The 26,965-nt window shown below is 37.2% G+C and overlaps 1 protein-coding gene across 2 annotated transcripts in view; it reads right to left on the bottom strand.

The window, feature by feature from the left end:
• Positions 1-3,178: 3,178 nt before the first annotated feature.
• MMP23B (matrix metallopeptidase 23B) overlaps positions 3,179-26,965 on the bottom strand; it is a 62,509-nt gene continuing 38,722 nt past the window's right edge. For both annotated transcript variants that reach the window (XM_053690545.1, XM_053690546.1), the window contains exons 3-8: positions 16,045-16,184; positions 13,727-13,894; positions 9,260-9,424; positions 6,732-6,842; positions 6,514-6,640; positions 3,179-4,559 (exon numbers count right to left, since the gene is read on the bottom strand). In XM_053690545.1, the coding sequence (XP_053546520.1) occupies positions 4,385-4,559; positions 6,514-6,640; positions 6,732-6,842; positions 9,260-9,424; positions 13,727-13,894; positions 16,045-16,184 (886 nt within the window). In that variant the 3' untranslated portion in view covers positions 3,179-4,384. The remainder of the gene's footprint in view (positions 4,560-6,513; positions 6,641-6,731; positions 6,843-9,259; positions 9,425-13,726; positions 13,895-16,044; positions 16,185-26,965) is intronic.

The raw sequence follows: 26,965 nt of genomic DNA, 5'->3' as shown, positions 1-26,965 counted from the left end.
TGATTAAAAATACATTTATAATTTATTACACCATCTCAATAAAAAACAGAAATATTAAAATAAGTACGACCATTAATTTGAACAAGTTATTTGGACCCTTGTTAGAGGATCTAAGTTTAATTGGATCAGTTTCTCTTCTGTTTGCAACAGATATAAAAATTAAAACAGGTACTGTGCTTTATCACAATAAAAAATTAAAACAGATACTATGCTTTATCACAATAGTAAGTTAACTAAGCTTAGGTACACAACATATAGTACATATAATTATGACAAGGTAGTGGAAATCTGTGGTTTAAAAAGCTAATGTGGAAAAATGTGGTCAAAAAATGTTGTACCAAACAAAAAGGTGGTAGAAAAGTCCTAAGAAATTCAAATAATTAAAAAATCAAAAATCAAAAAATGAAAAAATTAAAGACAAAACCAGTTTGTCAAAAAAGTGAATTAAAAATATGTGTGTGTGCTTAAAAAATAATAATTATGTCGCAATAGTGATAGTGAATTCTACAAACAACCCTAATACAGACTCCTGTTAGGAAAAGAGTCTCATAGAATATACAATGATATTGGCCCAAAAAACTAATTGAAAACAATATAGTAACAATATTCTCGTTACCAATATAAGGCTAAACGGATTGCAATGTTGTTGGCAAAAACTTGATAATAATCACAGATATATCAATAAATTATCACAAAATACAAAAATATTAAAAAAATTAAAATACAGATTCTATAAAATGTCCAAGTGATTAGTCCAATTGGGAATAATCCAAACTGTGGAAAACTATTGGGAGAGAATAAAACAATATCCTCAAAGGCTGTCCTGATCCAGAATCCTAGTCTTTACAACATGGACCTGAAAACATAAAGGACCTGAAAACAAAAAGGACCTGAAAACAAAAACAGAAAAGATCCTCACATAAAAGGCCTATAGGATAAAGTCTAATGGTAATCAAACTTACCCCAAAAGCCAAATGTCCTGGTACTGATGAAGCCTCACAAATCTCTACGCGTTTCGGCCCTGCAGCGGGGCCTTTCTCAATAATTCATATAAAAGTTTTACAACTGATAACAGTAGTTTCTTTTCCCCGCTGTCATTAGCAGACAAAGTTCCAAATACTTCACCCTCAGAGCCTGATGATCTCCGGCATGGAGAGAAATATTGCAAATTCTTTGGGGACTTTTTGAGCATTATGTTGCAATGTAGGTGTCTCTCCTTCGTGTTCAGAATCCTGCATAGAGAAATAAACAGCCCTCAAGCTACCATTTTCCTTGCTAAAATTCTTTGAGGGACCTCACTTTACTGACATGGTGTTTTAGATCATCTCACCAGAGTGGAGAGATTTAGATCATCCGGCCCTTAGTGAGCTACCTTTATAAAGCTCAAGTTGTCTAACATTCTGCAAGAGCACAAGTATATAACAGACAGAAATGTACATCCGATTTCACTAACGTTAGAGCATTATTAGCAAGTAGCAACATTCACACATGTTCTACAGAAGAGGAGGGCTTACTCATAGATAGAGAGCAGAGGTGAATAGTGGAGGACAGACATAATGCCAGGATTTAACAATCTCTTTGATTATATTGACATTTCCCTAACCTCACTGATTGACCTGTACTCAAGCAGTAAGATACTAAAATACTATAATTTTTGCTGCAATTGAAGACTGGAGGTTGACATCTTTGGCTCCAGGTGTCTCTTCACCTAAATGAACAACTTGAAAATGTGAAACCCTGTGGCAATGCTGACAGAGGGAAATAAGTCATTCCTAGTGCAGCCTAAGAAAACATTTGTAAACAAGAGTGGAAGCAGAGGAAGTTTGGCCTGACACCAAATGAAGCAGTTAGGGTATACTTGCATACTGATATTTCTTCTAAAGACATTTGTAAGGCTACTTTCTAGAGTTCACCTCCTAACTTTCTGAGGCATGGGCCACATTTTCAGGTTCAGCATTCTGTTTTTGCTTTCAAATAAAACCTATTGTTCCAGCATATTGGCTCAATCTCATAGTTTTTTTCTTTTTCTTACCAAGCTTTGTTTGCTTCAGTATATAACTTGATGAGCCATGATAAGCAGAACCTTCAAGAAGTATGTAAGAATGGTATCTGTAGGAAATAGAAACCACATGAAAGACTCTGGGTTTGGGTTTTTATTCTGCCTCCTCTTTAAAGGGACAGTCTACTCCAGAATTTTTATTGTTTAAAAAGATAGGTAATCGCTTTATTGCCCATTCCCCAGATTTGCATAGCCTACACGGTTATATTAATATACTTTTTACCTCTGTGATTACCTTGTATCTAAGCCTCTGCAGACTGACTTCTTATTTTAGTTCTTTTGACAGACTTGAATTTTCCCCAATCAGTGCTGACTCATAAATGACTCCATGGGAGTAAGCCCAATGTTATATATAGAACACATATGTACTAGCGCTGTCTAGCTATGAAAAACTAGCAAAATGCACTGAGAAAAAAGATGGTATTCAAGGACTTAAAAATTAGTTTATGGGGCCTATCTATAAAGCTTTGTATGGAGCTTGAAGGCCGTGTTTCTGGCGAGCCAGAAACACCAGTTATGAAGCAGTGGTCTAAAGACCGCTGCTCCATAACCTGTCCGCCTGCTCTGAGGAAGCGGACAGACATTGCAGGAAATCAACCCGATCAAATACGATTGGGTTGATTGACACCTCTTGCTAGCGGCCGATTGGCTGCAAATCTGCAGGGGGCATAGTTGCACCAGCAGTTCACAAGAGCTGCTAGTGCAATGCTGAATGCAGAGAGCGTATTGCTCTCTGCATTCAGCAATGTCTGTGGGACATGATCCACTGATCGGATCATGTCCGACAGAGGTTTGATAAATAGGCCCCTATGAGCCTACTTAGGTTTAACCTTCAATAAAGAATACCAAGAGAACAAAGCACATTTGATGATAAAAGTAAATTGGAAAGTTGTTTAAAATTGCATGCCCTATCTGAAGCATGAAAGTTTAATGTTGACTAGACTGTCCCTTTAACAGTAACATCTCTTTACTATGAGTGATATTTACAGCACAGAACCAAGATATGGACCTTTTAGTAAGATTCATAGAAGTCTGTCGTCTGCAGAAAAAGGGTTAACATTTGAATTTTATTTTTACTTTTTAGAAAACCAATACATTTATAAACACCAGGAGACAAAAAAAAGTAAAACTAATTGTTTATTAAAATCTGACAGTTTGAAAACATTCTCAGAAAACAATAAAATTCTACTGTTCCACATGTTTAAGGAATTGCCAAGTTATGTAATATTGTAATAATGTTTATATTGTAACAACAAATCTCTCCCAACGAGTGTATTTTTCACTTAACTCAAACCACTCAAGGACTTGTGTGCATACGCATAGACACGTGTATGCGCATGTGTACTGTACTGCTACATTCATGGAAATATTTGTGTAAAAAGTACAGAGGTTTCCCGGAATAACTACTTTGAAATGAGTTGGTTCTAGGTTAAAGGTATATATCAGCCGTAGTTTATTTTTCATTTTCAGATTTATATGTACAGATGACTAAGGGACCGATTTATCAAGCCCCGTATGGGCCCTAATGCCTCTGTTTCCACGCAAGCTTTCAGGCTCGCCGGAAACAGGAGTTGAGAAGCAGCGGTCTTAAGACCGCTGCTCCTTAACTCGTCCGTTACCTCTGAGGCGGTGGACAGCAATCAGCCCGATCAGGTTGACTGACACCCCCTGCTAATCTGCAGGGGGCGGTATTGCACAAGCATTTCTTGTGAAATCCTTGCGCAATGATAATTACCAACAGCGTATGTCGGCATATATCGATGTGTGGCGGACATGATCACTACAGCGGATCACATCCGTCCGCACATTGATAATTCAGCCCCTAAATATTGAAAGTTTGGAATTTTGTGTTATGTATTTTAATGCTGAAAGAGATTGTGTCAAAAGACACCTAATTCTTATTGCATCTAATGGTAGTTCAAAAAATAAAAAATACATGCGTCATGCTGTTGCCTGCAGAACTAGTCAAGATCGTGACCATTAGCACCATGAAGTTAATTATACTTCCTGTATCAATATAGAAGACCTGTACTCCTGAGTAAAACTACAAATAATTATCTACAAATGCCACCCTCTTGGTTTGGGTATTGTCCCTCCTTGACCATTTTATCTGCAAGATATGAAGAATTACCTTCAGTAAGCATACTTTGGGTTTAATAGTAACCATCATGGGAAGTGTTGGAAACAGGTTGTTGCTATTAAGTTACCAAATGCAGGACAGGATTGACAATGTCCATACACAGATGATATTTACTAATCATAGGTGTATAACAAACACCAATACCACAATTTAGTATTGGTTGTGGTTGACGTTATATTCAGTTCTCAGAGTTTTACTCTTATATTCCATGAGTATGTTGTGAGCACTCTCTCCCTCTTCTTAACTATGCAGGTGTAGAGGCCTTCATTAATGGCATTGGCAATTATACTCATGTGGTCATTATCAAGCGAGAGATATCCAGGGTATGAGTATTCCAGGAGCTCATTATCTTTGTACCAGCTAGGAGAAAAACAAACAAGAAATAATCAGCAGCTTATACGTGGATATACCTAATGTGCCATCAGAACTGAACTATTTGTTTAACCCCCGACTGAAGGCAAAATACACTGCTGATCCTCAGGTGAACTTAGCAGCAATTATTAATATTATCATTATTTTTTTGTAGATTGCCAACAGATTTCACAGTGCTAACGCAGAAAAGCCATTCGTGATTGACTCGGAGGTAGGGTTGCCACCTCAGCCATGTTTTCCTGGACGCTTAAGCAGGGCGGAACATGTATTGTGCCTCTGGACATCACATGAAAAGTGCTGATGAACAGCACTATTCATGTTCCTTCCTGCACACCCTCAGCATGTGTAACTCATAAGTGTCCAGGAAAACATGACTAAGGTGACCTCCCTAATCAGAGGCTGTGGAACAATAGTGTTTTCATTGTTTAAAATACATGCAAAGCTTTCAAGTAACACATATTTAAGTATTGATATAAATTAGCAAAAAACCTTTTAAGGGACATAAAACACAGTGTTTTACGTTCACGACTCAGATTGAACATACAATTTTAAACAACTTTCCAATGTACTTTTATTATCAAATTGGTTTCATTCTCTTGGTATCCTTTGTTAAAGGAGCATCAATGCACTACTGGAGCTTAGCTGAACACATTGAGTGAGCCAATGACAAGAGGCTTATACATGTAGCTCCCAGAAGTAGTCCAAAGCAAATTATATAATAGAAGTAAATTGGAAAGTTACTTATAATTGCATTCTGTATCTGAATCATGGAAGTTGCAATAAACGTGTTTTCCCCAGAACAAAGACATCAAACGAGACTTTTATTACATTAGAAATTTTAGTAAATCAAAAGTATCCTGATATTATTTCACACACTTTTCACTTAATGGGGCCCATTTATCAAGCTCTGAACGGAGCCTGGGGCGGCGTTGCACCAGCAGGTCTTGTGAGCTGCAGGTGCAATGTTAAATGCGGAGAGCGTATTGCTCTCCGCATTCAGCGAGGTCTTGCAGACCTGATCCGCACTGTCGGATCAGGTCCGCAAGACCTTTAATAAATAGGCCCCAATGTGTTTATGTAATTAGTGATTGTCCTGGTAATTTATTTTTTATTGATTACATCTTACAAACGGTAATTTGCACAAAAACACAAACGTTGATAACCCTAGTTTAAAACTTTTAGTTAAGAGGGCAAGAAAGATTGTATATTAACAGCATTAAAGGAGCAGCACATTTTAATATGCTTGGTTGATCTACTGGACAATCGGTCACCATTGAAAGGTCCATGGTTGGGGGGAGCACACGGGCCCGGCCTATTCAAAACCTTGGTGTGAAATAGAAATGCAAGATTCTTTTTCACATCAATCTGACAGTGACCACTTAAACATAATATGTCAGATGTCAATGCTGATACGCTGCTATTGAGTGTTAAGGCACTGGCAAAGTATACTGACTTCGGCTACCATTGAAGGGGACACTTTTAGGTGGAGCATAACTGGGGCAGTTCTGGTGGAGGGGTAAAGGTGATCCATAATATTTTGCTTCCAGGGGCCCCACGGGAAGTCAGTTCACCTTTGCAAGTATGCCTCTTAATGTTGAATTGAAATGAACAAACACACAAGATTGGATTTCTAAAACAAGATTGGAATCTAGGCCAGAAATCATAATCATATATAATATTGCTAAACATATTTTGAATTGTATTTGTTATATATGTAGACTTCTTGGTGTGGAACAAATTAATTTAATCAACAGATGTCAACAGAAAATAATGAAGAGTATTCAGCCCCCAAAACGCAAGGCCTGAGTTGCAGGCACACCATCTAAAAGAAACACAGGTGCTGGATTCCCTCAGTATCTCAGGATATATATATATATGTGTATGAAATTTTACAAGTTTAAAAACAGCACAATAAAAACAAATAGACTGGAAATTTACTTACTAAACTTTGCCTTTTTTGTGTATAATTTTTTTGCCACATCTGAAGGTAACATTTCTGCCCTCAGGAACCATTCGGATTTTAGTTCTTGGTGGTGCTGGTGTGGGCATTTTGGTTGGAAATGGAAAATCTATTGAACAGACCAACAACTCTTATGTAATTATACTGTGCAATATTTTCCTGACAAACAAGCCAATGGGTAAGCACAATAAATACTTTACCATAGCAGAAATCACAGCTGTACGGACAGTACTTCTTCATAGTACTTCTCCGGGAGTCACAGTAACCTTTCAGAGCCCATGATGCACACACTAAATATCTATCTCTGCAACCTGAAACACAATAGGAACACAGGATTATAACAATTTTAAACATACTTGAGTTTCTAATGTTAGTTTAATTTTATTATTATATTCATCATTATCTAACATAATTTAGTTATATATGTCACCATTTTCCATATCCTTCCATCTTGTTCCTACGACACACACCACTAATGAGCACCAAAATCATAGACTCATAAGCAATATAAAAAAAATATACTGAAAACAATGACTAATGTCTGCAGCTTTGTAAATAAATATCCTGAGCTTCAATAATAATTAGTTGCAGTCATTCTACAATGATTCTCGTGACTGGTACAAACCATACCTGATAGATTTTATACTAGCTGCCCCCGTTACCTAAACTGTTTAGTCCATCACTGTCAAATGGAGGATTGATAGCATAATACTTGTTCATAAAAACAACAGCAGTGAAGGCTCTGGTAACTACAGGCTTGTGAGTTTGACTTTTGGAGAATTGATTGAAACTATTTTACAGGAAATAATTGTATCTTATGTAAAGGTAAACAACTAGAGGTAAAAGATAGCACTAATTTTTCTTTATAAAAATACTGTCAGACTAAGCAAGTTGATTACTCTGATTAATCCACAAATGTACAATAAAAAGACAAAGCAGCATCACTTACTCTTAATTTCAAATTATCAGTAGATTTGTTACGAGAAATTTCAAAGATTGTTTCCATTTCCCTGCCTACCGTACAATGTGACATCCATCAGCCAATTACAGACTTATATACGTGTACACTGCTTATAATGACTGAGCACAAATTGATAATGAAAGTAAATTAGAAAGTTTAAAACTGCATGCTCTAGCTAACTCATGAAACTTTAATTTTAACTTTAATATCCCTTTAACTATACAGTAATTTGGTATACGTGATACGAAGAGTATTAAGGAATATAATAAAGATGGAGATCTTGGAGTAAATTGCAAAGGCACTTTTTTTTTTAACTAAAAAGGTGTTTGACTCATTGCTGCAATTAAAATAGTAAGAGCAACTATTGTAAGGAGATTCAATACCAGGGGGATATGCATAAGGCTACTCTGAGATTTAATTAAGCTTACATGTCAGAAGTGTCATATCAAAGGCCAGCTGCCCTAAATTTGTATGATGTTGGCTTTTTTTTTTTACACATCCAGAGATCTACCCAGAGCACAGAGACAATTAAATGAGGAAGAAGGAGGATTTCAAAAACTAACACTGGGAATAGGTAGTAGATGTGGTTTCCCACTAGTACCACCTGTATCTCAGAGCAGCCCTGTCATGAACCCAACCTGCTCAAAACCCTTAGAACTTCTAACACAAAATTCTGTTCTTAATACTTGTTCCAGTTTGTCTTGCTTGAAGACATGACTCCACATCTTTACCCCCACAAAAACCTTAATCCTCATATTTTTTTCCAACCAGTGTCCCTCAGCTGCAAATGACAGTTTGTGAAAATGTACAGAAACCAAATGTAAGAAACCAATCAGAATGAAGGAGAGTAAATGATTATTGGGTTGCCTTGGATGTATTATAAGCCATGTGGAGCAATATATTAATAGTGAAAAAACAGTTTTCAAGTGGTTCGGTGTATTGATGGAAAAAATTATGGTTAATAATAATAAGCATGAAAAACATCTATTGAGTGTTTTTGAGTGAGTTAGATTAGGTTATTTTCCAGGATCCAATGATCAGTATCTAATATTTTCTCATAATGTAATTTAAACTTAAAAGTGGCAAAAATGGTTAATTGCGTAGTTAGCGTGAAGTCTGGAAACTAGACCACAGAATGCAAAAATCATGAACTGGATAGTGTGATTATGCTGGGAGGCCCCTAGACCAGGGTTGGGCAACATTAATCTTCAATGGTTATAGACAAACAAAATTATAAAGATATACCTGTATGAGCACATGGAAGTCAATAAGTGGCTCAAGCACTTTGATTATTTTATTAGGACAGACTAAATTTTATTAGGATGGACTAAATATCTGGTCTATCGTCACGTCTTGAAGGTTTTGGACAACTCTACTGTAGACCAAACCGAAAACCAGGCCAAATGTTGATGGTATATCTGGGAGTTGAGCCTTCAAAACATCATATATACTTCAAATAAATTCATAGCAATGATCCTCCTTACATTGTGAAGTCTTAATGCTTACTTATGCAACTGTAGCCAACTGCAGAGTACTACACAGTAACTGAATGCTCTACACTCCACATTCATTGGAAGGAAAATGCTTAAGAATTCTTGGAAACTAGAAACAGTTGGATATGTAAACACTGTGCCCTGCACAACCACGTAAATTTTAGACTGAGGACTTTTACCGCACATAGGAACAGTTCAACTATTTCCAGGACACTACAATAGTACTAATAATATACATTGTTACTTAAGGGTATAAAGTATACTCTTCACCTACCGTAAAGACTATAGATTCCCCACATATCATCCTGTGAGATGATCTTTTTCCCTGTCAGTGTGGCATTGATGTGCATAATGGCTTCACCGTTGAGCGAATGCATAAGTCCTAGGGAATGACCAATCTCATGAGCTGCCACATGAACCAAGTCTGTGAGCCACACACCTATAAAGGAGAGCAGGATATGAAAGAGTGCAGCTATATACATTGACAAATATACAGCTGTGAAAGATTAGTTTGTTAACTCTTCTACTACTGCAGAAAATACACTGAAATTTGAGCATGTTTATATGATGACTTAAAGTTATGTTCCCTTTCACCGCTGCCTTTTGGGCAAACTTTTGCATTACTTCTAAGCCCACAGTAATATTCCAAAATGTGAATGCACTTTAAAACCACATTAAGCTACATTGTGATATCATTGAGGGAAATTAGTCAACGTCACCAACTTTCTTGGTGCATACTTATTAAAGGGACCCAGAAACAGAGAGCAAGCATAGAAGTATAATTTACCACATATTAAACTAATTACTTACAGCCGCAGGAAACATTAATATTACATAATATGATCAAGGTTATGTTTTCATAAAGTTTCCTATCATTTAGATGTTCTCTCTGCATTGGACCTTCATTTTATTTACACGTGGTTTTAAATAAAAAAAAGAAGAGGGAGTGCATTTCTTAAAGCATTGTCTTTACTTCTAATCAAACACTAATTTTTCCAATGCATTTATCTGGATTTGTAAAAAATATAAATTAGGGATGCCACCTAGCCTGTATTTTAATTTCATGGTCGGTATTTTTAAGGTTCAGGTCGTTACACTTACAGAGCTGTGGTTAACTGTTTCGCGAAACTGAAAAGTGTCTCAAAACATATCAAAAATGCATTTCAAAGTACAGGTAAATTCATAATAACACCATCTAATAAAAATTATTCAAAAACATTTCACACAAAAGTTATAAGGGCTCAAATATATAAGATCTCAGCTGTTAGAGAAAAAAATGGCACCCCTCACATTTTTGTAAATATTTTATTATAACTTTTCATGTGACAACACTGAAGGAATGACACTTTGCTACAATGTAAAGTAGTGAGTGTACAGCCTGTATAACAGTGTAAATTTGCTGTCCCCTCAAAATAACTCAACACACAGTCATTAATGTCTAAACCGTTGGCAACAAAAGTGAGTACACCCCTAAGTGGAAATGTCCAAATTGGGCCCAATTAGCTATTTTCCCTCCCTGGTGTCATGTGACTTGTTAGTGTTACAAGGTCTCAGGTGTGAATGGGGAGCAGGTGTGTTAAATTCGGTGTTATCGCTCTCACACTTGCTCATACTGGTCACTGGAAGTTCAACATGGCACCTCATGGCAAAGAACTCTCTGAGGATCTGAAAAAATAATTATTGCTCTACATAAAGATGGCATAGGCTATAAGAAGATTGCCAAGACCCTGAAACTGAGCTGCAGCATGGTGGGCAAGACCATACAGCAGTTTCACAGGACATGTTCCACTCAGAACAGGCCTAGCCATGGTCGACCAAAGAAGTTGAGCGCACATGCTCAGCGTCATATCCAGAGGTTGTCTTTGGGAAATAGACGTATGAGTGCTGCCAGCATTGCTGCAGAAGTTGAAGGGGTGGGGGTCAGCCTGTCAGTGCTCAGACAATACGCCGCACACTGCATCAAAATGGCCGGCATGGCTGTCGTCCCAGAGGGAAGCCTCTTCTAAAGATGATGCATAAGCAAGCCTGCAAACAGTTTGCTTAAGACAAGCAGACTAAGGACATGGATTACTGGAACCATGTCCTGTGGTCCAATGAGGACAAGATAAACTTATTTGGTTCAGATGGTGTCAAGCGTGCGTGTTGGCAACCAGGTGAGGAGTATAAAGACAAGTGTGTCTTGCCTACAGTCAAGCATGGTGGTGGGAGTGTCATGGTCTGGGCCTGCAGGAGTGCTGCCGGCACTGGGGAGCTACAGTTCATTGAGGGAACCATGAATGCCAACATGTACTGTGACATACTGAAGCAGAGCATGATCCCTCCCTTCAGAGACTAGGCCGCAGGGCAGTATTCCAACATGATAACAACCCCAAACACACCTCCAAGATGACCACTGCCTTGCTAAAGAAGCTGAGGGTAAAGGTGATGGACTGGCCAAGCATGTCTCCAGACCTAAACCCTATTGAGCATCTGTGGGGCATCCTCAAACGGAATGTGGGGGAGCGCAAGGTCTCTAACATCCACCAGCTCTGTGATGTTGTCATGGAGGAGTGGAAGAGGACTCCAGTGACAACCTGTGAAGTTCTGGTGAACTCCATGCCCAAGAGGGTTAAGACAGTGCTGGAAAATAATGGTGGCCACACCAAATATTGACACTTTGGGCCCAATTTTGACATTTCCACTTAGGGGTGTACTCACTTTTTTACCAACAGTTTAGACATGAATGGCTGTGTGTTGAGTTATTTTGAAGGGACAGCAAATGTTCACTGTTATACAGGCTGTGCACTCACTACTTTACATTGTAGCAAAGTGTCATTTCTTCAGTGTTGTCACATGAAAATATATAATAAAATATTTACAAAAATGTGAGGGGTGTACTCACTTTTGTGAGATACTGTACATCTCTTAAAGCACTGATTTTCAAACCTTTCCTCAAAGGACAGTATACACCAATTTTCATATAACTGCATGTAATAGACACTACTATAAAGAATAATATGCACAGATACTGATATAAAAATCCAGTATAAAACCATTTAAAAACTTACTTAGAAGCTTCCAGTTTAGCTCTGTTTAAAAGGTTACTGGAACACCCACTGCAATTGGGAAAAAGCAGACACCCCCTCCCCCTTACTCTGCATATGAAAAGACACTTTACACAAACAGAAGCAAGCTGGAGTAGGTATACGTCAGTATTCTCCTAAAACTTTGGGGCTTGGTTAGGAGCCTGAAAATCAAAGCAATGTTATTTAAAAATAAGCAAAACTATCCATCCATGGATCATCTACAAAACATTTATGCAAAGAAGAATCTAGTGTATAATGTCCCTTTAAACATTATAAAATATTGACCTGCTGCCCTCATGTGTTAGGAAGTTGGCAATCACTGTTATATGTAGGACTAGGAATGCCAAAAATGTATGAAAGGATAAGAAAATTGTATACAGGTGAGGGAGATTGGTAAGATGTTTTGGTGAAACATGATGGTTTAGCTTATAAGGCACAGGACAAAAAGTTTGTTATATAATAATATATATGGAAAATACAGTATGAAATATGGGATGCATATTGCACCATGTTTTAAACTGAAATGATCATGAACATACTTTAGGAAATCTATGTGAAATAGACACACTTCTATCATACATATAAAAAATAACTTTCACTATTTTAACATGTCAAAATGTATCTTTACATAAAATAGGTTTCGCTAAAGCAAAAAAAAAAAATTGCAACACATATTAAAATGCCCTTTTTTTAAGGTGCATCAAACAAATGGTTTTAATGTCCCTTTAACAGACGTTATATTAAATAAATGATAAGATTAAATGGACACTGAACCCAATTTTTTTCTTTCATGATTCAGATAGAGCATGCAATTTTAAGCAACTTTCTAATTTACTCTTATTATCAATTTTTCTTTGTTCTCTTGCTATCTTTTTTTGAAAAAGAAGGCATCTAAGCTAAGGAGCCAGCCAATTTTCGGTTCAGCACATTGGACAGCACTTGTTTATTGTTTTATTGCATTTAGCCATCTATCAGCAAGCACAACCCAGGTTGTGAACAAAAAATGGGCCGGCTTCTAAACTTACATTCTTGCTTTTAAAATAAAGATAGCAAGAGAATGAAGAAAAATTGATAATAGGAGTAAATTAGAAAGTTGCTTAAAATTCCATGCTCTATCTGAATCATGAAAGAAAAAAATTGGGTTCAGTGTCCTTTTAAAGGGACATAAAACTGCAAAAATAAAATGCACTAATGTGTTAGAGCACGTTCTACAGTACTATTGCTTACATATAAACTATAGGGTCAATCATAATCCTTTAGAAAAGCTTATCAAATGATTTACACCATTAGGCTACAATGGTAACTTCAGTAGGAAAAAAAAATTACACTTTTCTAAAGGTTTGTTAAGCACATAGTTAAAGTCAGCTCCAGAGAAAGCAGTGCACTAATGTGAGCTAGCTAAACACATCCGATGAGACAATAACAAGTAGCATATGTGCATAGCCACCAATCACTACCTATAACCCAATAGTACCTTGCTGTTTCTGAGCCTACCTAGGTATGCTTTTCAGCTAAGGACACCAGCAGAACAATGAACATTTTATAACAGAAATAAAATAGTATATTAAAATTGCATGCGCTAACTTTAATGCCAGTTTAAAGTATTATTAAAATAGTGTTTATTGTCCTACGACGTCAGTAATTGTAAATTGCAGTCAGGGATTAAGCTAAATTACCTTTCTTCCAGCTGAATCTCGTGTTACCCAAAAACCAGTATTCACTGTCATCAAAATGTATCTCTCCTGTTTGTGGGAAGTAGGCATGAGCCAGTTCTCCCGTTGTTCCGTCAAAGCAATAATGGATGCGCGACTCCAAGCAGTCTGTATGGTTTATACCATAAAATCCTAGGAATAGAAGACAAAACAGAGATCAAACACACCAGTATGTACTAGCAAACTCGAAACATTTTAATTATAAGTAAATGAAGAAAAAAAATATTTTGTATAGATACAATTCATCATCACTATTTCAATGAATCAAATATAAAGGGACATGAACCCCCAAAGATTTATTTTGTGATTCAGATAGAGAATACAATTTTAAACAACATTCCAATTTACTTCTATTATTTAATTTGCTTAATTCTTCAGATATCCTTTGTTGAAGAAATAGCAATGCACATGAGTGAGCCAATCACACGAGGCATCCATGTGCAGCCACCAATCAGCATCTACTGAGCCTATTTAGATATGCTTTTCCACAAAGCATATCAAGAGAATGAAGCAAATTAGAAAATAGAAGTAAATTGGAAAGTTGTTTTAAATTGCATGCTCTTTCTAAATCAGGAAAGAAAGAAAAAAATTAGGTTTTATATCCCTTTAAACAATTTTGCACAGGACGTTTCTATTTCTATAGCACTGGCCTATGTAAAATCTTCATGACATCATTTTCACAGCACATTATGGCTTTATGGGTATCTTTTTTCAATGTTAACATTTTCACATATGCTCATTTCTCTCTAAAAAACAATAAAAATAATAATAATTAAATAAAAAAAGCTAGCATATTTTTGCTTCTCTGAATAACCACACATTCTTAGTTCTGAATGTTCAGTTAATGTTTAACCAAAAAGAAACACTTCCTGCTTTCAAATTTATCAATAAAACATCTCTAAAAATATATAAAAATACTTTTAATATAGCAATCCTGGCAACATATTCACTACAGTAAAGATACATTTTGCAAATATTTATATAAAATGTTAGAAAATGGGTGCTAATATGTAATGCATTGATCTATACCAGGGGCATATTTTGGTTTAGGCCAGCTAGACATGTCTAGGGCAGCAGGATTTACAGGGGGGTAGCATACTTTCAGGGGTATTTCTATGTCAGAAAGCCCCCCACTGCCATGTTCTCCAAATGTTTTAGTAATTCATTTTATTACAAAACAATAATTCCTTTATTAGAGGAGCATGGCCGTCCATGCATCATTGCACTATGGCTGTGAGAAATAGGGAGCAAATATGGGCTAGACATTTTAGGGGTATCCGATTTCCCAGTGCCTAGGACAGCACAAAAACAAAACGTATTCTGCTATAATAGATAACCTTGCAGGACCAAAGTGAGAGGGGCAACCTCTTATTAAAGCTGGACCACTGAGAGGGAGAGTTCACTCTGTGTCAGATGCTGGTCAAGTGCGGAGAGATGAATCTGAGCGGAGGGGGCCCTTTTCAGAGCGGCTGGCCAGTTTGCAGTTGTGAGAGATGACTTGGCTTATGAGCAAGCGTATGGATTTAATAGAATTATATGTGAATTATCAGCGTTCCACATTACACTTTAATTAAGATGTAAAGGTACTCAAATAATAAATTATTCTGTAGTATGCATAGTCTTGAAATCAGATTACATTCCTTTCACTCAAGACTTTATAGAGACACAACAAATAATGATGTGTTTACACAAGACAAAATATACAGTGAAATAATATAGCATTCACTCTACGCTGTATTTTTACACATTATGATTTTCGCTTTCACTTTTGTTGCCATGTTTTTCTCAAGGTTCTGCACTTTATGGGTGTATGGCTTGGTTACTCACACTCTGCACTCATCATCTGGCTTCACCAGAAACATATAACATGACACATCACAGTGGACCAGATCTGTGATTGTACTTAAATTACAGGTCCAGAGGTTGTGTATAACAGTGTTCTCAACCACGGTCCCCAAGTACCCCTAACAGGCCAGGTTTTTATTATAGCTGAACTTGAGGACAAGTGAAATAATCCGCTGATCAGTAACCATGGTAACTAACCTGCTCATACCCATCAGCTGATTATTTCCCCTGTGCTCTAGTTCAGTTATAATAAAAACCTGGCCTGTTAGGGATACTTCAGGACCAAGGTTAAGAAACACTGGTGTATAGCCCTGCACACCTTAGAAGGTAACTTATGTAGTTTTGGCTGTGTTTTTTTTCCCCTAGATATCCTGGAATAACACAACATTTCTACACAGTATATTGAAAGTTTATTATATTCCCATGAGTTTACCTACCAATCTTCAGGTCACTCTCCTGGTCTGCAGGAACTTCCTTAAAGTGAAAAGGTGTCACATCACTCCACATTCGGAAAGCAGAAGCGATTCCCTTTCTTGTGTCACTTTCATTGATCAAATTTCTTGGAAAGGAGACAATTCTGAAAGAAACCAAATCAATTGCTAATTTATTTGTTGAAGTTAAAGTGAAAGTAAATCCTAGCGTTTTACAAAACATAGGATTTACTATTGAAACAAATAAAGGGCACTTTCATTCATGAAGTATAAGATACTTCAGGTAGAAAGCTCCTTTATTTGATTCAACCGATCGCTGCTCTTAGCTCCTACAGCAGCCCACGGCTAAAAAATGTTTTCGCTAAGAGGTGACATTTTCACCTCTTAGCCAAAAGCCGTGCGGTAAATCCGGCTTGGCGCCCATGGGAGCCGGATTTACCGCACGGCTATTGGCTAAGAGGTGAAAACGTCACCTCTTAGCCAAAACATTTTTAGCCATGCGCTGCTGTAGGAGCTAAGAGTGGCGATCGGTTGAATCAAATAAAGGAGCTTTCTACATGAAGTATCTGATACTTCATGAATGAAAGTGCCCTTTATTTGTTTCAATAGTAAATCCTAGCGTTGTAAAATGCTAGGACTTACTTTCACTTTAAGCCTGTGTTGCCATTGTACAATGCACAGGAAAATATAATGCTGTTTCAATGTAATACTTAAAGGGACACTAAACCCACATTTTTTATTTCATGATTCAGCTAGAGCATGCACTTTTAAACAACTTTCTAATTTACTCCTATTATCAATTTTTCTTCATTCTCTTTGTATCTTTATTTGAAAAAGCAGGCATGTAAGCTTACGAGCCGGCCCATTTTTGGTTTAGCACCCTGAATAGCACTTGCTGATTGGTGGCTGCATTTAGCCACCAATTATCAAGCGCTACTCAGTTGCTGAACCAAAGATGAGCCTGCTTGTAAGCTTACATTCTTGCTTTTTCAAATAAAGATACCAAGAGAACAAAGAAAAATAGGAGTAAATTAGAAAATTGCTTAAAATTGCATGTGCTATCTTTAAAGAAAACATTTGGGTTTAGTAATATGGCAAATCACAACAAATACTGGTTAATATATTTATAGATTAAATAAAACAGGATAACATAACTGTATACATTTTAGGTCATGGGCTATTCTCCAAAACATAATCATTAGCATATCAAGGCTCAGGAGCAGCAATGCACTACTAGGAGATGGCTGCTAATTGGTGGCTGCACATATAAGCCTCTTGTCATTGCCTCCTTCAACAAAGGATACAAGAAATTGAAGCATATTTTATATGCTCTGAATTACACCACTTAAAGGAATAGGAACGTCAAAATTAAAATTGCATGATTCAGATAGAGCATAATATTTTAAGACCCTGTTAAGTTTACTTCTATTTTCAAATGTGCTTTGTTCTCTAGGTATCACTTGTTGAAAAATAATACCCACATATCCTACATTAGTGGGAGCTAGCTGCTGATTGGTGCCTGCACACATTTGTCTCTTCTGATTGGCTAACTAGATGTGTTCAGCTAGCTGCCAATGTTCATTCTGCAAAGGATAACAAGAGAATAAAGCAAATGTGATAATAGTAGTAAATTAGAAAGTTGATTAAAATTGTATGTTGTATCCATATCACATTTCTGTCCCTTCAAGCATAAGTAGCATTCTATGAATAAAAAAGGACTTTTCCCAAAACTATTTAAAAAAACCTTGTCATGAAACGACCCCAAGGTAGACACATTTGGTATCCCTTAATATCTTTTTTAAGGCATAAGGAAAACAAACATGAATCACTTATGAACAGTGTACACATTTGTAAGAAACTTAAGGGATATTAAACACTAAGGGCTAGATTACAGTTTTAGATTAGTTTTTTACTATCGTTTGCACTGCTTTTTAATTGCGCTGAAATTTCAAGTTGAGCGAAATCTTAATTTACGCTAGAATCATTACTGTTATCTCGGAGCTGTGGTTAACTGTTTTGCAAAATTAAAAAGTTGCACATATATATTAATGTTATAAATTTTGTGTAGTGGATGGAAACAATCTAGTAAGAAAAATGTTGCAAAAAATGAATTATAGGCTAGTATTAGCATATGGCCCTTATAGTATCCCCTTAATAGGCAAATGGTGCAGACCCTTATAATAGAAATAACAAATTTATAAAAAAAAAAAAAGAGAGAAGTACAGTGGTATACAGTAGTAACACTGTTTAAAAGACAAGGAATACAGCACTCTTGAAGAAAAATAATGCAACAAATTTAAAAAAACACAATTTTATTAATACAAAATATCGAGTCAGAACTCGCAACAGCAGCACTGATCACTGAAAAAAATATACATATAAACAAAATAACAACAATTAAACAGGACCGATCCAGGAATGACACAGCTGAGAATGAGCCTTATAGAGCACAAGGAAAATTAGATACCCCTGCAGGTATAAGAATATGAGTTGTACGAGTCTGAACAGACCAACTACACCCACTCAGGAATCAGAACCCCCAAAGGACAGAGGAGGCAAGGTTTGAGCTGAGGAAATTATAAGGGATCTAAGTTGTCTGTACATAGCCACTCAACACGTGGAAGGGTAAACATACATACAACATATATAGGATGTAATAGAAGGGGGCGTGGCCACGCTGTACAGGATAAAACAGAGCTCTATACAAAAACCCACATATACAAAGTATTTCAATACCACATGTACCAAGATATTAATAGGACAGATGTAGAGCAAAAATGTCCACATTCAAGGTTATTAGCTGTAATGAACAAAGTCACAACCAGAGAACAGGTGTAACAGTCAGAGCCAGATTTTAAGTATCCGGATAGGGCAAACGGAGTTGGTTCTTACCCCAGTAGATTAGTAGCGTGATTAAAGAAGAGTGCCAGTTTGTAAGCATAAAGCAAGGATAATATTGCCAAGCAAATATGCGATGAAGGCGATAAACATAGCAGTCACATACCCTTCTGTCAGTCGCAGTGTGGATCAGTCAGTCAATGCCGACGCATGTTTCACACCCTCGTCATCAGAGAGATGGGGCTTCCTCAGGTCTTGTTAGAATCAATACTTCTTGTGGGCTATTTAAAGCACTACTTACTCCGCCCATATTGGAGGTGAAATATAGACAGCTTAAAGGAACCAATACAGTGTTCGGCTCAAAAATAATATACACAGTTTAAAACTTATACCTATTTACATTTTATATTCAGAGATTCTAAAAACAAGTTAACTATATACTAACACATACATATTTAGACTTATTTCAGTGATTAGGCTAAAACAGTATAGATTTTATTAAGTTTAGGAATCTATTCTAGAAAACTGGCCATATCTAATTTTTCGTTCATGCTATTAGGACTAATGGTAGAGAGGTTATATATACATCTGCACTCCTTTTGAAAGAGAACCATTATCACCACCTCTATCATTAGTAATGCCTCTGCCTATGCCAACAAAGCTAATACAATCAGGATTACTGTTGTGAAATGCTTCAAAGTGTCTCGCTACACTGCTGGTTTGGGATTTGAATTTTATATCGTCCCAACATAGAAGCTGGGACAGGTACAAGACAACAAGACAATATATAGACAACTCCTTCAGTGTTACAGTTTACAAAATGTCTTAAATTATACACCTTCTCATTTTGAACAGAGAAAACATTAGTTTTTGCCATGAATTTACAGGCTACACATTTACTACAGGGAAAATTGTGAGACAGTTTTTTGCACATATAAATGTCCTAAAAAAGGGCCTTTCATTTTGCCCTACAAATAGTCTTGATAAATTTGAATTCAGAAAAGATTTACACTGCTTTGCTAGATGAATATTCCTGTCTCAAATGTTTAAAGGTAAAAATAAGAATCTGATTGAAGATGTACAACTTAATAAAGATGATAGATTGGCTCTGACAGACCTGAAAGACCTTCTCTCTGACTTTGATGTTTTAACAGGGACTAGTGACAACATTGAACTAGCTCAGACAAAAGTTAGATCTCACTTTAAACCTAAGTCCAAATTCATGCCCCCAACTCTTGACAGTCTCTGCAGTTAACATGCTTGTAAAACAAGTTGAGAAGGACATTCAAAACTTTTGTTGACTGACATTGCAGACGATAACCTTAGGCGGACAGAGAGAAAGGCTCTAAATGAATTAATGCATGCTAAAAATGTTGTGATAAAATCTGCGGACAAAGGCGGCAATGTACTCTTATGGGAAGAATCGAGCTATGTCCTAGAAATAAAAATGCAACTTTTAGATAAGAATCAATATCAACGCCTCCCAGCTAATCCTATACCTATTCTCCAGGCAAATTTGTTCAGGATACTCAATGATGCAAAATTGGATGGCATCATTGATCTTGCGGAACTTAAATATTTGTTTGCTGATTATCCTATCATGCCAGTCTTCTACTGCATACCCAAAATCCACAAGAGCATTCTGAACCCCTCAGGCCGACCCATAATTTCTGGGATAGGCAGTTTAACTGAAAATCTAGGCAATTTTGTTGACTATTTTCTAAAACCATTTTTGAGTACTATGCCTTCCTATATCCTGGACACAGCAGACCTCCTGTGAAGGATAGATGGTGTATCCATACCGCATGATGCCCTGCTTGTGTCACTGGATGGCCTCTATTCGTTCATCCCCTATGAAGTGTTAATAGAGGCCAGCAGACATTTTTTAGACACAAGGGGAACAGCCTATAAAGACCATACTGACTTCGTTATCAAACTGCTTCGCTTTGTACTTGAGAACAATGTTTTTTCATTTGATAATAGAGTGTACAAGCAGCTCAGAGGGACTGCTATGGGGGCCACATATGCCCCCCACTTACGTGTGTCTACATTTAGGGGCCTGGGAAATGGATGAGGTTTATCAGAAAAAATCTTTTGAGGAACACATTTATTTATGGCTCCAGTATGTGGATGACATAATTTTGATTTGGGAAGGCCCTGTGGACACGCTTAAGGACTTTGTTCAAGACCTCAATAAAAATTATAGAAACATTGCGCTCAACACTACAATAAAGCAAAACTGACCTAGCATTCTTGGATGTTAGCATAAAAGTCGAGAATGACATTCTAGTGACAGAGAACTATCGAAAATTAACAGCCACCAATAGTATACTCTCAGCTGAAAGTCACCATCCTGCCCACCTAAAAAGAGGGATTCCAAAAAGGCAGTTTCTTTGGTTGCGCAGAAACTGCTCATCAGTAAGCAAATATGATAAACATGCTGCACAGATGGAGAGTAGATTTCGAGTTAGAGGATACTCTAAACGAATTCTATCACAAGCTAAAAAGGAGGGAAGACTGTGAGAACATGACTTTCTTCTGTTTGCCAAAGAGACAGATACATTTAGTAATATAAGACATAACTAAATATAATTGTCATTGGAACAGTTTAAGAAATAAACTTCAAAAAAACTGGGATACCTTACTCAGTGATGAGAACGTAGCGAAAGAAGTAGGTGACTTACTGGGTCTTACAGCAAGAATAGCCCCAAGTTTGAGGGGCAGGTTAGTTAGGATGGAGCAAATTTGGCTTCCAACCACAAACAAAAAACTGTCTCATGAGTCACAAACTAGTGGGCAATTTTCCCTGTGGTAAATGTGTAGCCTGTAAATTCATGGCAAAAACTAAAGTTTTCTCTGTTCAAAATTAAGACATTTTGTAAACTGTAACACTGAAGGAGTTGTCTATATATTGCCTTGTACCTGTCCCAGCTTCTATGTTGGTAAGACCAAAAGGATCTTGGAAGACAGGATCCTTGAGCATCGGGACAATATAAAATTCAAATCCCAAACCAGCACTGTAGTAAGACACTTCACAACAGTAATCCTGATTGTATGAGATTTGTTGGATAGACAGAGGCATTACTAATGGTAGAGGTGGTGATAATGATAATGATATATTTCACCTCCAATATGGGTGGAGTAAGTAGTGCTTTAAATAGCCCACAAGAAGTATTGAATCTAACAAGACCTGAGGAAGCCCTGTCTCTCTGATGACGAGGGGGTGAAATGCGCGCCTGCATTGGCTGACCGATCCATGTGACTGTCCATTCAAGAAAAAGAAGCACCATAATTTATAACATAGCTTTTATTGCAGAGACAAAATTGCAATGTTTCGGGGGGTCAGACCCTTAATCATGCATATGTATGATCAAGGGGCTGACCCCCGAAACGTTGCAATTTTGTCTCTGCAATAAAAGCTATGTTATAAATTAAGGTGCTGCTATTTCTTGAATGGACTGTGATATTAAGGAGTTAGCCAGTGGCTCCTTTTAGCTTGCACCTGTTTATCATTTGGCTGCCGGACCTATCGTGTGTTTGCCGATCCATGTGATTGACACGCTGAGTTGTTTGGTCTTGAACGCTGTGGCAGACGTCAGAGTCCAGGCGAGTTTGCTGGACGGCGGAACTATTCTGTTATCTGGATATGTAGCAGTGAAGCTTGCATCCTTTCATTTAAAGAATTACAGCAGGAGCTCTTTGAGTCCGTACGACATTTTGAAGGCAACTACACATGCAGGTGCGACTGACAGAAGGGTATGTGACCGCTGTGCTTATCGCCTTAATCGCATGTTTGCTTGGCAATATTAACCCTGCTTTATGCTTACAAACTGGCACTCTTCTTTAATCACGCTACTAATCTACTGGGGTAAGAACCAACTCCGTTTGCCCTATCTGGATACTTAAAATCTGGCTCTGACTGTTACACCTGTTCTCTGGCCGGGACTTTGCTCATTACAGCTAATAACCCTGATTGTGGACATTTTTGCTCTACATCTGTCCCTTTTATATCTTGGTACCCGTGGTATTGAAATACTTTGTATATGTGGGATTTTGTATAGAGCTCTGTTTTATCCAGTACAGCGTGGCCACGCCCCCTGCTATTACATCCTATATGTTGTTGTATGTATATTTACCCTTCAACGTATTGAGTGGCTATGTACACACAACTTAGATCCCTTATAATTTCCTCAGCTCAGACCTTGCCTCCTCTGTCCTTTGGGGGATTCTGATTCCTGAGTGGGTGTAGTTGGTCTGTTCAGACTCGTACAACTCATATTCTTTTTCCTGCCGGGGTATCTAATTTTCCTTGTGCTTTATAAGGCACTTTCTCAGCTGTGTCATTCCTGACCGGTCCTGTTTAATTGTTGTTATTTTGTTTATATGTATATTTTTTCAGTGATCCTTTGATCAGTGCTGCTGTTGCGAGTTCTGACTCGATATTTTCTATTAATAAATTTTTATTTTTTTAAATTTGTTGCATTATTTTTCTGCAAGAGTGCTGCATTATACAGGCATACCACTGTACTCTCTTTTTTTATAGATTTGTTACATATATTAATGTGTTTATATGTATTTACAGACATATATACACATATAAACACATAAATACATATATATACACGTATATAAACAGATATAGAAGTATATTATAGAGCCTTTTGCCGTTAAGTAGATGAAAACTTGTAAAAACATATTTATGCAATATTCATATTTAATAAAGATTTTAACTATGTATTTACTGTAAATATTTCACATTACAATGTTCTGTACATAGCAGAATATGTTTTAAGTATTTCTAGATATTCCTATATATATCTGTATATATCTATACCTATATATAATTATCTATATATATAGGTATTGATATATATTTGTTTAAAAAACCATCAGCTATATGCAGAAATATTTATTTATGAACATATTCCGTTACGAAAAGAACATTAGAAAATGAAATATTCATAATTTCTTGTTAGGTTAGCACTATTGAGAATATTTTATGGTGTTTCCGCGAGAGTGGGGTGTTTTTTTCTCTATTGACTTCTATGGGGGTAACGTGAACACGATATTTGACTTTTTGCGCAAGTCGGGTTACAGCTGGAGAAAAAACTGTTTACTTTCAACTTGTAATACCAGTGCAATCCGACTAGCACAAAAATGAAAATCCTAGTGGAGTTTTCGCTACAGCGAAAACGCAAAATACCGCTTCACTTGTAATCTAGCCCTAAATACATTTTATAAGCATAGTATTGATGTTATTTGCCGCTTCCCTCTAGACATGGGTGCCACCATATTGAAATCTGTCACTAGTTTCCAGTGCTGACCTGTTTGCATATGTGCAGTAACGTGCCTTCAGATACCTGCAGTGTAATCTAGGCTCCATAATTGCAGCACCCATGATTAGAGGGGTGTGCATGATAAGTGTTTAGTGTCTTAGAAAGGTAAAATTTAAATGTGCACTGGAGCAATTTCAATTTTAAATAGAATAATTTTTTGCGTATATTTCCATTAGCAAAAATGTTTCTAGTAAAAGTCAGTTTTTCAGCGGCATACGCACATATGCTGTGAGGGCCTGTGAACCAGTATTAGAGAGCTGATGGTGGTGTGAATTGTGTCCTTGAAGACTCAATTTGTGTCATACAAGTCACTCACTACTGACTCTCTGAAGGTGCGGTGTTTGAGTACTGTGCACAGGCCCTCACAGCATATGTGCATATGTTGCTTGTAACAGTAGTAACTTTTACTAGAAGCATTTTTGCAAAAATGTTTCTACTGAAAATTGAAATGCAACCATGCACATTTTAATTTTGTACTTTCCATCCCAAAAAGAAAGTAAAGCGATGGAAGCACCTCAATTATTTTGTTTAGCAATAATATTTGTCTCAGGTGTGTCAACCAATCAAATTTAACTAAGCTCATATTTTTGTACTGTATAAGCAATGTCAAGTAGATTGTCTTTACCCTATGTATATAACTCATGTGATTGTAAATGAGTTCTTACCTAGCCCATTACTCTTTCCCTTTATTCTTATCTCCTTCTTCTCTCTTTCCTTTTTATTTTAACGTTCTTGTCTCCCACTAATACAGTTACAATGCTCACTTAATATGAATGTACTGTAGTGATGTCGTGAATAGTTTGCCGGCGAATAGTTCCCGGCGAACATAGCATGTTTGCGTTCGCCGCGGACGGCGAACATATGCGATGTTCAGTCCACCCCTATTCCTCATCATTGAGTAAACTTTTACCCTGTACCTCACAGTCAGAAGACACATTCCAGCCAATCAGCAGCAGACCCTCTCTCCCAGACCCTCCCACCTCCTGGACAGCATCCATTTTAGATTCATTCGGAAGCTGCATTCTTAGTGAGAGGAGGGACAGTGTAGCTGCTGCTGATTTAATAGGGAAATCGATAGCTAGGGTAGTGTATTCAGTGTCTACTACAGTCCTGAAGGACTCATCTGATCTCTGCTGTAAGGACAGCACCCCAAAAAGCCCTTTTTAGGGCTAGAACATCAGTCTGCTTTTTTTTTTCCCCTGTGTAATCTAATTGCAGTTGCCTGCCAGCGTGTGTGTCAGGCTCACAGCGTATACTGTGCCCACTTGCCCAGTGCCACCACTCATATCTGGTGTAACAGATGTGTCAGTTGGGAGGCTGATCTCTACACTAAAGCTAAAATTAACTCTGCAAGCTCCCTACAAACTACCTAATTAACCCGTTCACTGCTAGCCATAATACACGTGTGATGCGCAGCAGCATTTAGCGGCCTTCTAATTACCAGAAAGCAACGCCAAAGTCATATATGTCTGCTATTTCTGAACAAAGGGGATCCCAGAGAAGCATTTACAAACATTTGTGCCATAATTGCACAAGCTGTTTGTAAATAATTTCAGTGAGAAACCTAAAATTGCGAAAAAATTTAAGTTTTTTTTAAATTTGATTGCATTTGGCGGTGAAATGGTGGCATGAAATATACCAAAATGGGCCTAGATCAATACTTTGGGTTGTCTACTACACTACACTTAAGCTAAAATTAACTCTACAAGCTCCCTACATGCTCCCTAATTAACCCCTTCACTGCTGGGCATAAAACACGTGTGGTGCGCAGTGGCATTTAGCAGCCTTCTAATTACCAAAAAGCAACGCCAAAGCCATATAAGTCTGCTATTTCTGAACAAAGGGGATCCCAGAGAAGCATTTACAACCATTTATGCCATAATTGCATAAGTTGTTTGTAAATAATTTCTGTGAGAAACCTAAAGTTTGTGAAAAAATGAACAACTTTTTTTTATTTGATCACATTTGGCGGTGAAATGGTGGCATTAAATATACCAAAATGGGCCTAGATCAATACTTTGGGTTGTCTACTACACTACACTTAAGCTAAAATTAACTCTACAAGCTGCCTACATGCTCCCTAATTAACCCCTTCACTGCTGGGCATAAAACACGTGTTGTGCGCAGTGGCATTTAGTTGCCTTCTAATTACCAAAAAGCAACGCCAAAGCCATATATGTCTGCTATTTCTGAACAAAGGGGATCCCAGAGAAGCATTTACAACCATTTATGCCATAATTGCATAAGTTGTTTGTAAATAATTTCTGTGAGAAACCTAAAGTTTGTGAAAAAGTGAACATTTTTTTTTTATTTGATCGCATTTGGCGGTGAAATGGTGGCATGAAATATACCAAAATGGGCCTAGATCAATACTTTGGGTTGTCTACTACACTACACTTAAGCTAAAATTAACTCTACAAGCTGCCTACATGCTCCCTAATTAACCCCTTCACTGCTGGGCATAAAACACGTGTGGTGCGCAGTGGCATTTAGCAGCCTTCTAATTACCAAAAAGCAACGCCAAAGCCATATAAGTCTGCTATTTCTGAACAAAGGGGATCCCAGAGAAGCATTTACAACCATTTATGCCATAATTGCATAAGTTGTTTGTAAATAATTTCTGTGAGAAACCTAAAGTTTGTGAAAAAATGAACAACTTTTTTTTATTTGATCACATTTGGCGGTGAAATGGTGGCATTAAATATACCAAAATGGGCCTAGATCAATACTTTGGGTTGTCTACTACGCTACAC

This window comes from Bombina bombina, chromosome 8 (assembly GCF_027579735.1).
Source record: "Bombina bombina isolate aBomBom1 chromosome 8, aBomBom1.pri, whole genome shotgun sequence".
In the NCBI taxonomy this organism is placed as follows: domain Eukaryota; kingdom Metazoa; phylum Chordata; class Amphibia; order Anura; family Bombinatoridae; genus Bombina; species Bombina bombina.
Note: the sequence above shows the minus strand (reverse complement) of the source record. Positions and strands in the feature narration are given on the sequence as shown.